This window comes from Penicillium longicatenatum, assembly GCF_028827895.1.
Source record: "Penicillium longicatenatum strain IBT 33135 chromosome Unknown contig_1_segment0_segment0, whole genome shotgun sequence".
Lineage (NCBI taxonomy): Eukaryota > Fungi > Ascomycota > Eurotiomycetes > Eurotiales > Aspergillaceae > Penicillium > Penicillium longicatenatum.
Genome location: NW_026643119.1, coordinates 1,280,779 through 1,296,796, shown reverse-complemented (window position 1 = coordinate 1,296,796; position 16,018 = coordinate 1,280,779). Strand labels below are relative to the sequence as shown.

The 16,018-nt window shown below is 45.2% G+C and overlaps 6 protein-coding genes across 6 annotated transcripts; 5 read left to right on the top strand and 1 right to left on the bottom strand.

The window, feature by feature from the left end:
• Nucleotides 1-1,086: 1,086 nt before the first annotated feature.
• Nucleotides 1,087-1,513, top strand: N7484_001268 (uncharacterized protein; the record flags this gene model as incomplete). Its single annotated transcript, XM_057111688.1, has 2 exons — nt 1,087-1,159; nt 1,218-1,513. 2 exons carry the CDS (start codon nt 1,087-1,089, stop codon nt 1,511-1,513), a joined length of 369 nt encoding a protein of 122 aa, XP_056976425.1.
• Nucleotides 1,514-4,829: 3,316 nt separating this feature from the next.
• On the top strand, nt 4,830-5,657 carry N7484_001267 (uncharacterized protein; the record flags this gene model as incomplete). The annotated part of the gene is made up of 1 exon (XM_057111687.1): nt 4,830-5,657. The coding sequence occupies one exon, from the start codon at nt 4,830-4,832 to the stop codon at nt 5,655-5,657; it is 828 nt and encodes a 275-aa protein (XP_056976424.1).
• Nucleotides 5,658-6,758: 1,101 nt separating this feature from the next.
• Nucleotides 6,759-8,479, top strand: N7484_001266 (carboxylic acid transport protein; the record flags this gene model as incomplete). The annotated part of the gene is made up of 4 exons (XM_057111686.1): nt 6,759-7,315; nt 7,366-7,496; nt 7,552-7,730; nt 7,802-8,479. The coding sequence occupies 4 exons, from the start codon at nt 6,759-6,761 to the stop codon at nt 8,477-8,479; spliced, it is 1,545 nt and encodes a 514-aa protein (XP_056976423.1).
• A 507-nt stretch (nt 8,480-8,986) lies between these two features.
• Nucleotides 8,987-10,147, top strand: N7484_001265 (uncharacterized protein; the record flags this gene model as incomplete). Its single annotated transcript, XM_057111685.1, has 2 exons — nt 8,987-9,133; nt 9,182-10,147. 2 exons carry the CDS (start codon nt 8,987-8,989, stop codon nt 10,145-10,147), a joined length of 1,113 nt encoding a protein of 370 aa, XP_056976422.1.
• Nucleotides 10,148-12,099: 1,952 nt separating this feature from the next.
• N7484_001264 (uncharacterized protein) lies at nt 12,100-12,441 on the top strand (the record flags this gene model as incomplete). The annotated part of the gene is made up of 1 exon (XM_057111684.1): nt 12,100-12,441. The coding sequence occupies one exon, from the start codon at nt 12,100-12,102 to the stop codon at nt 12,439-12,441; it is 342 nt and encodes a 113-aa protein (XP_056976421.1).
• A 1,887-nt stretch (nt 12,442-14,328) lies between these two features.
• On the bottom strand, nt 14,329-15,917 carry N7484_001263 (uncharacterized protein; the record flags this gene model as incomplete). Its single annotated transcript, XM_057111683.1, has 3 exons — nt 14,329-14,998; nt 15,064-15,370; nt 15,590-15,917. 3 exons carry the CDS (start codon nt 15,915-15,917, stop codon nt 14,329-14,331), a joined length of 1,305 nt encoding a protein of 434 aa, XP_056976420.1.
• Nucleotides 15,918-16,018: the final 101 nt, after the last annotated feature.

Here is a 16,018-nt window from a genome sequence, read left to right as displayed (position 1 = left end):
CGGATACGATGTGGGGCAGTTTTCCTGTCAAAAGTAAATTTGTAAAGAAATCTTCGACAGGAATTACCCCACTTGGTGAGGGGAAGAGTATGACGCCTTACCTGATTGAATATCTTCCGAGGAGCTCATATATATTGTCAGCCCTAGAATGAGTGGCGTGCTAGCAAAACCTATGTTCAGGTGAATTAGAGCGTTGTATTGATTTTGAGGCGCTAAGCTTAAGCGATGTTGCAATCACTCTACATTAGTAGGTTCACGAAAAACGAATCATCTTTTCACGGTGCGTGTTGGTTGACTGCTATCGTGAGGGGGCACATAGGAAGGGTCCACACCAGACGCTAATTGATCTGCCAACAAGAAACCAGGCCATGGGCTGACGATAGTTGTATAGTCCACAGTGACGACATGTAAGCATTTAGCACAACTGGTATTATGATCCTTTGATATCAGTAATGAAGGTAAGCAGGTTGGCTTTGGTCTCGGCAAAGGGCAATTGCTCAGCGCGCAAATGTATAGTACAGGTTGATTTCGCCCCCCAAAAATAGGCGACCTGGGACATAGAAGCCAAGAACAACAATTGGCAAATTTCCAAAACGGAGTCAAATTAGCGATACCGAGCTATCCGTGGCTTGCAGATTGCATAATCAGGTATACCTACAAGCGAGATGAATCACAGAACCAACAAATCTCCGAGATATGCTATTGGATCAAGTATACCGCCCCCTCCTGTGCAGTTAGTATTGTACGAGACTGACTAGTGTTTTAGCGCTCGTCGTTCCTATCTAGGTTTTGCTCGGGGCTCAATTGCCAATCATGTATACTCCGATACGGGCTAATGGTTTTACAAGTAATTCTACTTCATTGGTATCCTTAGTGAATCAGGTATACCGCCCCACTCATGTCAAGTGTACCATTGTGGTGGGATCTTGTAGGGACTGGAAATCCGCTGCACTTAACTTCGAGTCATTTCCAGGAAGTCGAGAGATCCGTGTCCGTACCTACCCTCTCATAATTAAGATTCAAGTCCCTCGGCTCCAACAGAAATAAGCATTGAAACACGCATCTGTCAGTGATTGTTCCATCAAAATGAGATTTACCACCACCTTATTCGCCTGCTTGGCGGGTGCCATGCTCACTGGTGCTATGCCGGTTGACAAGGGTGAGTAAAGGACAAGTGAATTACACCTTTTTACCATATTAATAATTGTGTGATTCAGCCGCACGTGAAGTTGCCGACAGCGATGATAAGGTTGCTTATACTTGGGCTCTTCCCGAGTCTCGCAAGCGTGAGGATAGCGACGACAAGGTCGCTTACACCTGGGCTTTGCCTGAATCGCGCAAACGCGAGGACAGTGATGACAAGGTTGCCTACACTTGGGCTTTGCCTGAATCGCGTAAACGCGAAGATAGTGACGACAAGGTTGCCTATACCTGGGCTCTACCCGAGTCCCGCAAGCGCGAGGATAGTGACGACAAGGTTGCTTATACCTGGGCAATTCCCGAGGAGAAATAGTCGGATTTTCATCATCAAATGAGAATCATGTCAGGGCCTGCATGAGAAAGAAGCAACAACGTGGTTATTTGTACCTGAACTTGATATAATGCGATATGTGAATTCAGCCCAGTTAGAAGAGAGCTTTCCAAGTAGTTCACCTCACTTGATATTTGACATATGTACTGTTAAGAAACAAAGGCTGAGGATTTTCCTTATGGAAAACCGGTCTGTCGTTTAGCAGATCAGCGGATGGGCCTAGTGGCCTTGGAAGCCTTGTAATTTATGAAACGTCATATTCAACCAATAATAAGGTATACCTAGTACCTAAATTGATTTCGAAATACACAGCATCTATATCAAATTTGGACGGATAGTAGCATAATGGGACAAGATCATCGACCAAGTAAAGCTCACTGTAGCCTAGCTCAGTCAGAAAATTCGTAGCCTAAGGTGGACAATTGGGAGTAGACGACTTCCTGGCAATTATATTTGAGGGCTTAAAGATTTTGCCTAAGCCAGGAAAAAGCTAAAACCGATCGCTTCCGCAGATAAAAAATTGAGACCGATACAAAGGATTTGGCAGATACATGTTTTGAAAGTAAGCGGATGCCGTACCGAATAGGAGAATAGCAGCAAAAGCGGCAATCAACTGATTTAATGTATTATGAAAACTCGAAAGATTAAAGAAATAATGTTTGCTTACAAGGAAGATGACGGCTTAGGTGCGGAGCACAAGCCCATAGCTACGGAGAGAAACTTAGTTGACCTTTCCATAGCGAGTGATATTTCCTGTTCGCGGGATTGAGAGTTGCATGCTATCCTTGCCCACTAGCAAGATCGCGGACCATCATCTCACTTAGTATCATCGATTTTCCAATCTTTAGCTCGAATGCAATGCTTTGCTTTCGATACCGCGGTAATATAATTTTGGCCCTTATACTGCCGTTTTATCGGCTTATATGGCCTTGCTGTCTGTTGAGGCTCTTCGGAGCTCTATCACCTGAGCCTCAACGAGCTAAGATCACACAAGAACAGTCAAAAGAATGTAATGTCCCAGAGACATTTGAACGTTAGACGAGTATAAAGGAAAGCATACAGGAATTGACTCTTCAGAGAGATCGCATGTGGCTGGACTCGAGAACCCAGTGCAGATGCGTTGTAATACGACCTTTTTTCTTGATGGGAGCATGGGGCTTTTAGTCTCATAGTCCGAGGTGGATTGTTTTCTATTACCCCACTTGGGATAAATTGGGCATAAATGTCTCTGATGTTTTTCTCGACTGGGGGAAGAAGAGCGTCCGGTGCAGAAGCGCACTGACATTTTTAGCAATAATCGGTCAACTGAGTCTTATATTGAAAGGACATGAGCAAGGCATGCCAGAAGCGCGCTAAAATGGAGGGTCAGGTACGGCAATTTGTTGAAGACGATCGTGAGGATTGTATGCGAAGTCAGTCATGAGCTTGTGGTTTATTCAGCATCATTGGAGACAGGTCCGTGAGATTGGGAGTAAGTCTTTCCTTGCTCCTTGTGTGACTATCGCATGTAGGCTGTCATACCAGCCAAAACTACCGGCGGGGTCTGACCGTGGCCCCTGACCTTTGATCTTGCAAGCTCGCTGATAGTCCTGCATAATAGCTATGGACTGGTTATGCTACAGCCAAGTGAGGCGACAGCAGATATCAGGCTCGTCGAGCTTACTTGAATTGTTACTTAGATTTCTTATGTGGCAAACGCGAGATCAGGCCCCCGAGTGGCCTAAAAGGAGAGCCAGCAATATGGGCCATCTTCCCATAAGGCAGACAGCGGGGTTTGAATTTTGAGTTGCATGACGACACTCCAGGGCTAATCGTTCATATTACCTACCTCGCCCAACGTTGCGATGAATCTTATCGGCGCTTCCCAAAACCGGCACTTTTGCCAGATATCCCAATTTTAGCTCGAGCACTTCTGTCAGAGGTGAAAGCGTACTTGATCGTGGATACTTGAGCCGTTTTTTGTTAACCCGTGACCAAAGCACAGCCAATCGAGATCTGCGGAAGCTGCAAGTAAGCGCTTTCCAAGAATAGATTCCCCAACAATACCTGAATGGCTAGAATACTTACTGGTAGTTCAGTCGGATAGTTTAGACAATAAAGAAAAAGGAGCTTCCCTTCCATCCGCCTTTTCTCTAACAGGCTCGATCGTCGCAACGTTCATTTTACCTACTTTCACCTTCAGAATCGTTGGATATCACTGTTGCTGTTAGCCTCTCGCATCATGCCTCGTGATCCCGGCATTTCTTTCTTTGTATCATTTTATGACCTCGATCCTTCGAAAGAAAATCGATGCATTTACTTCACCAAGCGAGGTACAAGATGCAAATGGGATTGCTGTGAAAAAGATAACCAACGAGCGACTGTGCTTCGAGACTCTTTCTTAAAAGTCCCAGTGCAAGCTATAAGCATTGAGGCACTTGAAGAATACGCGCATTGCAATTGCTGTCTAAAAGGAAATGCTCTACATCAGGACCGTATAGAAGACGTGGGACTTTTGAGACCTCTGGCCCAGCGATGGTTCGAAGAGATCCGTTTACAAGCGCTTAGACACGTTTTCAATGAAGCGGATATCTTGTCTGTGCAGCAAAACAAATCATACAACTGCAATCACAGTATTCCAAGCGCCTTTCCTCCCAACGTGAAGGACGAACGCTGTGCGATTACTTACAATTCATCTCGCGACCGACTAGTCTCTCCAACATCACCTGGAGCTTTTGAAAACCCTTCGATATCTGAGACCTTGCCCACCTTTGCAGAATCCACTCCGACCCCTCTAAACGCTACGGGGGTGTTGGTTCAACAGCATGAAAACAATTCACGGTATGATCTCCGCAATCGCCGGACGAACGATCTCGGGAATACTCCCCAGACTCGACCATCATATTCCCCTCCAGGATCGCGATCGGAATTTCGTCCTCATATTGCCGAACCTTCTCCACGTGACTGCGTCTACCAGAAAATGCTCGATCCTCTCAAGAACCGGGAATTTGAAGACGGTAGGCTTTATATATTTGATCGAAATTCTTCCCCTGGTTATGTGAAGATTGGTTGGACAGCAAAATCTGTTTCCGATCGACTGGCAAGCTGGTCAAAGTGTGGCTATACACCAAATTTACTGTTTAGCACGAGTGCCTTTCCTAGCGCCGAGCGGGCCGAGACCCTCACACATTACGAATTGATCAAGCAATGGCGCCGGGAACGGATGTGCAAAGCTCCATCGTGTAGGATAAGTCATAAAGAGTGGTTCGAAATTAGTAGAGAGCAAGCCAAGCAGGTTGTAAGTCACTGGGCACATTTCATGGCACTTGCCAGGCCATACAACAAATATGGCCAACTGAAACCTCAATGGAAGGAAGCTATAGAGATGATACACAAAGAATCGGGGTTGGTTACCGCACAAAAGTTGTTAGGTTCCTACCAAGCATCTCTGATTAATGCGGGGCCTGCTCTTGATAAACCTGTTCACTCGTTATACACTCCAAAGATCAAGGAGGGTATTACCATACTCCGTCCAAAGCCTATACAATTGAAGGCATCCAAAAAAGAAGATATGTCCAGCAATCTTTCTTCAATGAAGCTCCCAGAGTTATCGGACCATACGGCCTTGGTCAAGAAAGAGATATCAAAGAAGGAACCCACCGGGCAACGAGTGGTCACGTCCAAGCCACCATCCGGACCCAATTTGATACGAAAATTGGCGCCAATTCTGAATACAATCCTGATTAAGGAAGAGCTTAAGCCCGAAGAGATACCGCTGCCTCTTTCACCAATCTCCGAGCCCGGGAGTCCGCGTACCACTGCACCTTATTCGCAATGTACGGCGGAAGGCTCTGGTATTGGGGTTGTCCGACCCAGTAAAGCGGATTCTGTCACCACTCCAGACACCACTCAATCTGTTCTTCTCTCGACACAATATTCTATCGTTTCGACAAGCTCATCATCGGCACTGAAGAGCGAAACCACCACCGATGCCTTCTATTGCCCGACAAACAATTCATCGTCCGAAGTACGTCACATCTCGGTTCAAATTGATTCTTCAGACCCACCTGCCAAAGGAAGTCTTATTAAGCCGAAGACTAAGTTTAGATTGAAGAAGAAGTCTATTAACTACATAAATCAATTATGACGGAGCTGCGGACTAGGGGGTTTGCTTTTCTGATTGCCCTGGGGGAAGCTGGGAAGGATGTCGAAAGAATTGGTTGCACAAGATACATCCTGCTAGGTAGTGCTATCGCCCGGTTGAACCTTTCTTCTTTGACTTTCAGAGAACTTACCACACCTTGAGTTTTGCTTGTACTTAAATACGCTAGATATTTCTTGTTACTGAGCAATGATACCTATTTCATCGCAAGACTCGTAGTGCAAAAATATTCGTTGGCCAGAGAGTGAGAGCAGTTGAGGATTAATGTTACGCGGGCGTGTTAAACCCCAGAGATTCTGGATACTCTTGAGGTCTACCTCCACGCGCCAATGGTGAGTGGGCATTACTGGGCACGCTATTGGTATGGTTTCATTCTTTGCGTTGCCTCACAACCTAAAGCCTTGGAAGTCACACGACATTGACATCAGAATATAACCTCCACGGATACACCAATCTCTGTCGTTCTTGGAGAAAGTCACTACAAGAATCTACCTGAGGCCATTTACAGACCCACAAAAGACGACTACCTGTTCCCATGCATTCATACATTCTAAGGTCGCATTGCGATACGCCTCCAAGCGCCACTAGACTCACATTCCCGGACAACTTCCGCCTACCCAGGCTTGTGGCTTGCACAGACACCATTTCAAATTCTTTGTCCTGCCTCGTGATACTGGAATTATTGGCCCATGATTACCGAGATAATAGCCTCATCCAACTGTTCATCACTTCCCCAAAGCATCCAAAGCCAAGGGGATCCTGGGGTAAGCCTTCCCCACGCTACACTGCAATCCAAGAGGTTGATGCGGGATATTCCTCGTATGCTGCCCTGGTATTGGTGTGGCACGGATAGCCAAGCTCTTGGCATCGTCTTGGCTAGCCAGCGGAGCGGCATGTCCCCGCGTGGTCTTCCGGGGTAGATATGGGGGTTTCGGTATTTGTATCTCACTTGGAAGATTGCGCGGAGTGGTAATGCGGGGTTAATTGATGTGACAGTGCGTATAAATATATGGTGACGGGTGAAGGCCATGTTCCGAAGCCAAGGAAACACAATTACCTTGTTTTCATTGACACTGCGTTTCTCCCATGATGTCTTCTAATGAAGCAGCCGAACCCATCGTCAAGGGCCTACTGCCAACCGCCAGACAATCTTTCAAAGACCTTTTCATCTGGAAGCAGCGCGTCGAAGTCGTCAATGAGTTCGGCGAATCTCACACAGAATGGCAGTCTCCCGAGCCCCTAAAGAACCCAATCAGTCTGATGTCCCAGCTCTCAGCTAGAGACTGGCTCTTCTTCCTGGTGGGGTTAGCAGCCTGGACTGCCGACGCCTTTGACTTCCATGCGCTTTCCATTCAGACAAAGAAACTCTCTGACTACTATGACCGATCCAAGACTGATGTCTCTACTGCCATCACTCTGACCCTGCTTCTTAGAAGCGTTGGCGCCGCTTTCTTTGGGCTGGCTGGAGACAAGTATGGTCGCAAATGGCCGATGGTGGTAAATATGCTTGTACTTGGGGTTTTGCAGATTGCGACCATCTACAGTCGTACCTTTCAGCAATTCTTGGCGGTACGCAGTCTTTTTGGGCTGTTCATGGGAGGTGTGTATGGGAATGCCATTGCTATGGCATTGGAGCACTGCCCGTATGTATCAAGCCTCTTGATGAAAAATGCAATACTGATGTTAACTTCAGGGTCAATGCTCGGGGCCTGATGTCTGGGATATTGCAGCAAGGATATTCCATGGGATATGTGTTTGCGGCGTGTGCCAATCTGGGCGTCGGCGGCTCAACGGATAGCTGGAAAACGGTGTTCTGGATTGCAGGTAAGTTTAACTTGTCAATGGGGCTAGGTAAACAATGCTGAAATACCATTCTTAGCTGGTATCTCCATCGGAATCGGTCTTCTGCGCATTGCATTTCCTGAGTCAAAGCAGTTCCTCGAGGCCAAGAAAGCCGGCAAGCGAAACACGACCACCAGTGAATTCTGGAAAGAGACACGCTCAATGCTAGGCAAGGAGTGGCGCATGTGTGTTTATTGTGTTATTCTCATGACCTGGGTAGGTTGAACTCGGGACCTAGATAGCTATCTATTACTTCGCTCAGTTGAAGCTAACCAAGATACGGCTAGTTCAATTTCTACTCTCATACCTCGCAGGACTCTTATACCACCTTCATGCTCACCCAAAAAGAACTCGACAATTCCGGTGCCTCAAGAGCGTCGATCCTCATGAAAACGGGAGCCTGCGTTGGTGGTACAATTATCGGATATCTATCCCAGTTCGTCGGTCGCAGACGCGCCATCGTCGTGGCAGCCCTTTTGTCTGCGCTCATGATCCCGGCTTGGATTCTCCCAGAAGGCGAGCGCGCACTAAGTGCAACTGGATTCTTTATCCAGTTCTTCATCCAGGGAGCGTGGGGTGTCATCCCCATTCATTTGAACGAATTATCCCCCCCTGCATTCCGGTCGTCTTTCCCGGGTCTCACTTATCAACTTGGTAATATGATTAGCTCCCCATCTGCGCAGATTGTCAATGCCATTGCGGAGTCTACTTGGGTTACCACGAAGTCGGGCGCTCGCGCATCTGCTTATGGGCCTGTAATGGGTATTGCTACTGCTATTATTGCTTTGGGTATTGGTTTTACTACTGCTGTCGGACCTGAGAAGCGCGGTCGTCGCTTTGAGACTGCCGTTGCTGGTGTAGATGATATTCCTTCAGCTAAAAGCTTGGACTTGGAAGCTGGCAATGATAATAAGGCGACAGACGAGATGGTAGAGATGGCGGAGATGGCGGAACAGAAGAAATGAGCAAATCGATTCATGTTCGCATAAAATATTACCTGGGGCACAATATTTGGGCCAGCCTAGCCCGGAGATTATTGTGCTAATGTCCGAGCACCATACACTTATCTCCTTACAATATTTCCACGCAAATAAAACATATGCTCTCAGCAGTGGACAGAAACATGAGTCTAATGTGTATGCGATGATCTAATAAGATAATCCGTGACCATGACCCGCAACTCGTTCGGGAAGTGAATCTCGTATTGGTCAGAGACGGTGATCGACTCCGCCGCTGACCACGCCTTCCCCCATTTGGTTGTAAATCTCTCATTGGCTCCAGAGCTATACGAACGAGGATGTCATTTGGAAACATTGAAATCAGTCAAAGTAGAAAGTGACCTCAAAGGATTATAAATAGGCTGGATTTCCTGCCATAAGACTTGGATCCAACATCCTTCTTCACAATACCAGTCGCTCAATACACTTTGAACCTCGTTTCAATACTATTCATCCAACAAGCTGTGAGACACCATGGCCATTACAACACATTCTACATTCAACCACAATACGGAGGGACATGAAGTCGCAGTATCATTTTCTTCCCAGATCTATGGCAAGACAATCATCATCACCGGTGTGAATCTTGAAGGGATTGGCTTCGCAACCGCTCAAGCTCTTGTGAGCAGCCCGCAATCTCTTTGTTTGAGATTTATTGACCATACATAGGCCTCTCAGTCTCCGAAAATTTTGATTCTTGCTGGTCGTACCCCCTCCAAGATCCAAGATTGCATCACGACCCTCAAAGCCGAGTTCCCTGACGTGAATTACCGTGGTTTGCAGATAGACCTTTCCAGCCAAAGGTCCGTCCGCAAAGCCGCTGCTGAGGTTCTCGCATGGGAGGATATATCTGCGATTGATATCCTTATCAACAGCGCTGGCGTCATGGGCGTGCAAGAGCGAACCTTGACCGAAGATGGAATTGAGATGCACTTCGCCACAAACCATATCGGACACTGGCTCTTTACTTGCTTGATCATGTCTAAGGTCATTGAGGCTTCCAACCATAGCCCGAAGGGTGCCACGCGAATTGTGAACGTGAGTTCAGGCTCGGCTCGAGTGTCAAACATTCGCTGGAACGACATCAATTTCGACAAGAAGAACAACGATCTTCCCGAAGAAGAGAAACCCCGCGAAGACATTCTCAAGGCTTGGGGATACAAGGAAATTGGAGAGTCCTCTTATATACCGTTGGATGGCTATAATCGCAGTAAGGTCGCAAACGTCCTCTTCGGTATCGGTGTGAACAAGCGCCTTTATGAGAAGTACGGGATCGTATCCCTCGCTGTTCACCCGGGTATTATCGCGACGGAGCTTGGAAGGAATTTCCCCCCTGAGACAATCCAAGCTATCAAAAGCATGTTTGAAAGTGGAGTCTGGTCTTATAAGACCCTAGGTGCAGGGGCTTCGACTAGTCTCGTTGCGGCGCTGGACCCGAAGCTGGGGGATAACGTTGGGGAGACTAAGTACGGCAGTGAGAATTGGGGGGCTTTTCTTGACGACTGTCAGATCAGCGGTGGTGCCACACCTCTTGCGGTCTCGAGTGCAGAGGCGGAGAAACTATGGAATGTCTCTGAGAAGTTGGTTGGGCAGAGCTTTGCCTGGCGAACGGATGAAGTCTGCTTAGAATCATAGGGTCCTTATGCGGGTACACTTAATGTTGAATAGACGTCGGGTAACCGTGCTCCTCCCGCACACATCACTATCATCCAATTTCATCAAATTTGAAGTTATTTACCTAGTATTTCCCTTTCCGTATTGATAGAAAACAGAAACCTTATCTGGTAGCTGGGTAGAATCTATATTCTCTGCCTCAATTTGAGCGGCGCTCTATGCATATGCTTATTCTGGTAGAGCATCAATCCTATAGTCCACATTGAGGTTGCAATACAACTTCTGTTGATCACGGCATTACCCAGCCCATCGTGGGCAATATCCATAGACAAAAATAAGCGGGCGTACCTAAACCCAAAACGCCCAAGGCCCACCGTGGACGGGCGTTGGGCCTTACCTTAAGGCCTATGGACGGGCGATGTCGCAGTCTAGGCTTGATCCACGCACATCGTCGTCCTTTCCTTTTTTGCCTCCGCAGCCATCGTTGACATCTACCTCTACATGACGAAGGCCGTACTGCTACCCAGAGAACAAAGCCCTATCGGCCAGTATGATTATCGTTCGTGTTTCCCCTATGGGCGGATACCGACCAATTGTGGGGCGCTTGGCACGAGTAGGTTTCCTGTGTGCTAGCTTGGCAAAATACAGATTCTGGGGCGTTCGCCCGAAACAAGAATGAGCCTTACCCACATCTAGAATCTAGGCTGACACTATATCTTGGTCTACTCAGATTCCAGGTGATTCGCCGTCATTGATAGAAACCTTTTTTTACAATATGCAATTTTTGATTTGGTGGTGTTTGGTTAAAGCATAAAATTGGCCGTTTGCGGCAGTAACCTTTCCATCATGACCAGGTGATCCCTCAGCCTCCCCCAGCACCTGCAAAGTTCTAGAGACAATCCATAAGCTCTAGATATGGTCGGATGTGGACAAACTTAATATGAAATGCTAGAACTGATTTCTTGGCTTATTATTACGACCTTTACCAAAGAACGCCAAGGTAATACGGAGTTCTTTGAGGGGATTATAGTACCGCGATAGCATCATTGAAATTCCTATTCGATAGGCATGGTCTTATGTATTATTTCTAACGTCATATGGTATCACTAAATGTTTGCTGTTAGCAAGTCTATAGCCCACTTTAATTTAGACAAGTCTAGTTATTTCACTATTGCTTTTGTCCTTGACAGACACAAAGATATATCAACGCCGAACAATGTCTTGATTATCTAGTCTTCTATCATACTTAGATGCTTTAACTTTCTAATTTGTGACCAACCACGAGATGCTTCTCGTGTTAGACCTTGACATTTCCCATGGGAGTTCGAATAGTCTAGTCCCATGGTTTTAGCCCCCACGGGACTAAAAACTCCCATATAGCAAGGTCTACTTCGTGTGAGTTCGCTGACACAGGTGGACCTGCGCAAAGTAAGGAGAAGATAGAGCTTAATGGGACGAATTGTACGATGGGGAAACTGGTCTGTAATAACCAACGTATTTCAGGTAACGAGCTCTGTAGAGACTTAAGGATGCGTAACCCCAACGGAAGGGTCTTTTTGCCTTCTCTTCACGCCCCTCGTGAATCATTCGAACCCGTCCCATAGGGAAAGTAATAAGCTTGACAAACAGCTACCTAAGTTACCGCTCCGGCCACGGTTCCTCCAGAGCTTAAATCCGAATCAACCTGCGTTCGAGGCCCAAATATATTCATCAATGACGCGAGCAGTGATTTTAGAATCTCAATAGTCATCATATGATCAAAATGATTTTAGAATGTACCATAGTCCAAATTCATGGCGTTACTCCTCTTCTTACCTACTTAAGAACCAATTCATCTAGACGGAATCCAAACAGTTATATTTCGTAAATAATTTGGAAATCAATCAAACATACCTTCAAATATTTTCCAACCCAGCAAAGCTTTTGGCTCAAACAATAGCAAAAAGCACTAAATCACGAACCGGTCAACCAAGATGCCAGAGAAAACTGGAACTGTTAGAGCTGGATATTCTGGCAAGGTCAAAAACAATTGGGCCGCAGTGGACGAACAGGCTCTCGGCTTCGCCAAATCTGAAATCTTCCAGGGTTTGTGTACCAACCCGGAAGTTGCATACGTTAACATACCTCCGCATTCAAGCAACATCAGAGACCATGGCCAGGTGTGGGACTTTCCTGGTAACGGGAGATATAGTTTGGAAGTGAAACCAGGCTCTCAGCATGAACATACAGACAAAGACTGGAAAGGCCATTTCAAGAATTGGCAAGGGTCTCGTTCATACGATTATATGCTTGACTTACAAGAGACGAGCAAGTAACGGATAAGGATTTTCTTTACTTCTGTCTTCCCTGGGTTATATCGTTGTCTCCTTATGGTCCCGCCGTTAAAACGAGTCCCTGGACTTTTTGTCTTTCCATGAATTCTGAATGTAGTTTTGATAGCCCCTCAAATTGATCGCTTTCGGGCTTGTTAACGCTGAAGGGTCGTGCATCACTGTAAAGGAATACGCTATTAGTGAATACTAAGCATCAATTGAGGCAGGAGGACCGTGTCAATAATACTGGCTTGCGTATAATTCTGAATGCCTGAGTACTATTTTGTTCTGCCTGCATATTTGCCATGCTTCCGCATCTTATCAATCATATACTATACTCAGTGATCTTATCGGGTTAATCACCCTTCTACACTGACGAGCATGGCCATTCTCGCTTTTACTCAGAAATCTTCAGGTTACATAATCCAAGTCCTTGATTTACTGCGAGGTTGCGTAACCAATCACAATTATATACTATTTAAGGCTAAATTACTACTGACAGCAACTGCATTCGATTTGACGCCTGTCCAAGAAAAATCTCCAGGAATACTCGTTTACGGCCACACAAGAGTGCTTTTCAGTATGGAATTTGTTCTCATGTATAACTATACAGTAACCAGACTGGACTTGAAATCTCAATAATCAGACTTCTCTTCCTTTCTTTATTGGCTATCTGCGTTACGGCTGCATGCAGTTATCGATGGTTCCGAGAGACACTGTGGTAGCAGCTGTCTAGCTATGACAAGTAATACACGTAGGCCTGGCTAATACTATAATTCGGTAACTTACGGTATAAAGCCTATATAGGTAATATTATTTGGATATTACCAAAAGTAGTTTACCAGTACTTCTTGGCCTTAGGATTCGGGAAATAATGAAAGAGTGTAGGTAGTGACACCGATTTCCGGAAGTAAGTTACTATATAATATCTCTAGTATAAATGGAGGTTTAGCACGGGCTCCATAAAAAAAGCAAAATCGTTCATAAATGTGTCGTCCGTGCTAAACTTAATCGAACTCGGTGCTGATATTCACTACAATGCTTCATACTTAGGTGATAATTGCTTTTAGGTAGAGTAAGAAGTTATAGTAGAGCTAATCATATATACTAAACTTTTTTATAAAGGATATAATTAGACCTAGACAAAGCCCGTGGGTTACCTACTATAGGAGTGACCATAGAACTCCTATAGGAGTGGGGTGTGGTGGTTAAAAGCACTTAGTCCTGTCCTATAGGCGGGACTAGGGGGGTATATCCCGCCCACGATGGGACTACGGGAATTCCCACAGGACTATAAATAGTATAAATACTTATCCTTTTTAGAAGTGTATTATTTATATAGAGTCCCTTATTTTTTTACGGTATTTAATTTATACTGTATAGAATTTAATAGAAAATCTCCTTTTAAGGGCTTTATCTGGTATATATTCTTTATCTAGTTCTTATTAATATATAGTCTTTATCTAGTTCTTATAGATTTACTTCTAAATGAGAAATTTAATAAAGAGAGAAGAAGTTTAGAACTCTTTAATAAAAACTACTATAAACTATTATAAGGCTTACTTTATTTTAGCCAAAAAAAGTTTTAGTAGTCTATAATAAAGATAGAATCCTCTTATCTTAGACGCTTTTTATCTTAATATCTTATTAATATCCAGGTCTATATAATATAATCTTCTTTCTATAATAGAAGATCTAGTTCTAGGCGATCTAGTTCTAGAAGGTCTAGCCCTAGAAGGTCTAGTTTTAGAAGGTCTAGTCTAGTCCTAGAAGGTTTAGTCCTAGAAAACCTAGTAATAAGACCTTAAGATCTTTATTATTATTACTTTGCAATTTATCGGTCGTATACATTTGCGATGTTGAAGCCTCAAGTATAAGCTAAATATTACACTACATTTTGTGTGCTCGCTGCCAAAATATACGACCTGGCTCATCATGCAGACCGTTTATCCATGGATATTTGAGGGCAAATCTCCGGGCATCCTCCCAAGAGCCTAGGCTGAGCCTTTGAGCTCTCATCCGTAGTTCAGAAGCGATCCATTCATTTTCGGGCTCATCAGAGATCCAAATACCACCAATGAGCGTAAGCCAGAAGGAAAATTCAAGATTTTGCTCCTGACGTTCATGCTGGAGGGCGTTTTTCAGACAAACAGGTACCAAACTGTAGTTTATCAACCGGTAACGATCATTTTGCAGAAACAGTGTCATCATAAATGTAATCAGCCCAATATGATGTGCGGACTGCTTGTCAAACCAAGTGCTGGCGTCACGTAATGAGCGGAATTTCAATAGACGGTAGCAAAGAGATACCAAAGCTTCCAGAAAAATCATGTAATCAACCGTTTTGCTGCCAAGCTGATTGAATAGTAAGGAGATGCCCATAGCGTCCAGATTTATATCCCAAAGATATGGATTGAGATGCTCGTGCCGAGTAGATGAAATGCTGGAGTGGCGATCCAGGCGTAACTTTTGCGCTAACAGCCTCTTCCGAACGTCATCCATTTGGTCGCGAAAAAAGGATGCTGACCCTCCTTCTTGCAAAGCAAAAAGTATGTCGGTCCTACATGGCAAGCGCTATAATATCAGCAGGCTGTGTGGGCGGGTGAGAAATATTAATTGACTTACTTGCAGATTTTCAACACTAGTGGAACATTTTGTCCCAATTGAGTCAGTCCTCCACGAAGCTCAACCATCTTCTCAAGCCCCTTAAGATGAACCGTGGCCGCGGAAAGCTGCTGTCTTATTTGCTCTTGGGTTATGAGCGACATGACAATTGCTATTGTAGAGTCCGATAAGGCATCGTCACCTTGAAGTCGCTTGTTGACTTGAGCAAATGTCTGAGATAGATGATACATCGCCTTTGGAGAGCTTTCACCATGGCAGTGAAATATCTCGTTGCTTGCTTGCATCAGAGCAAGCTGGCATTGGTAGGCTGTAGAGACTTTGAGAGGGAATCCACAAAACCAAAACGCTTGTCGGGGCAACTGTGAACTCACTGGCCTCACTTTGAAACAAATATCGTAGCCATATTACTTTAGCATCATGTAATGACACCCCGATTTTAACGGGGTAAATCCTATCTGAGGTATGCATCAGAACTAGGAGACTGTTAAAAAATTACTCAAAGAACTGTTTGGTTTGAATGTCTTACATTTGTTGATAATGCCGAGCGAGTATGGCGTGACTTCCACCGGAATGGAGAAAGTGTGGAAGACATTTCCAAGCTCGAGCGACATCTTATCAGGAGACAGGTATCTCCATTCTGCGTAGTTCATGGGTTCAATCTGCTTTCGGTCACTGGATATACGTGAAACCCCTTCAAAGACGTGTGGTTGACCCTGAGTGACCTGTAAATCCAGCCTTGAGCGACGGAGGATTTTCTTTCCTGCATTTTTGCCCTTCATCACATGACGACGCATGAGCTTCTTAGATTTCTCATCATTTGCGATTCCACTGACGAAAAAGAATGTCTTCTCCATGGTTATCTGGTCATGCTGTTCCGGTCCGTGAGAAATCATGTTGTACGGAGATTCGGAGTTAAGCTTCATAATCCCGAATCATGTGGCTTTCCAGGAGCAAA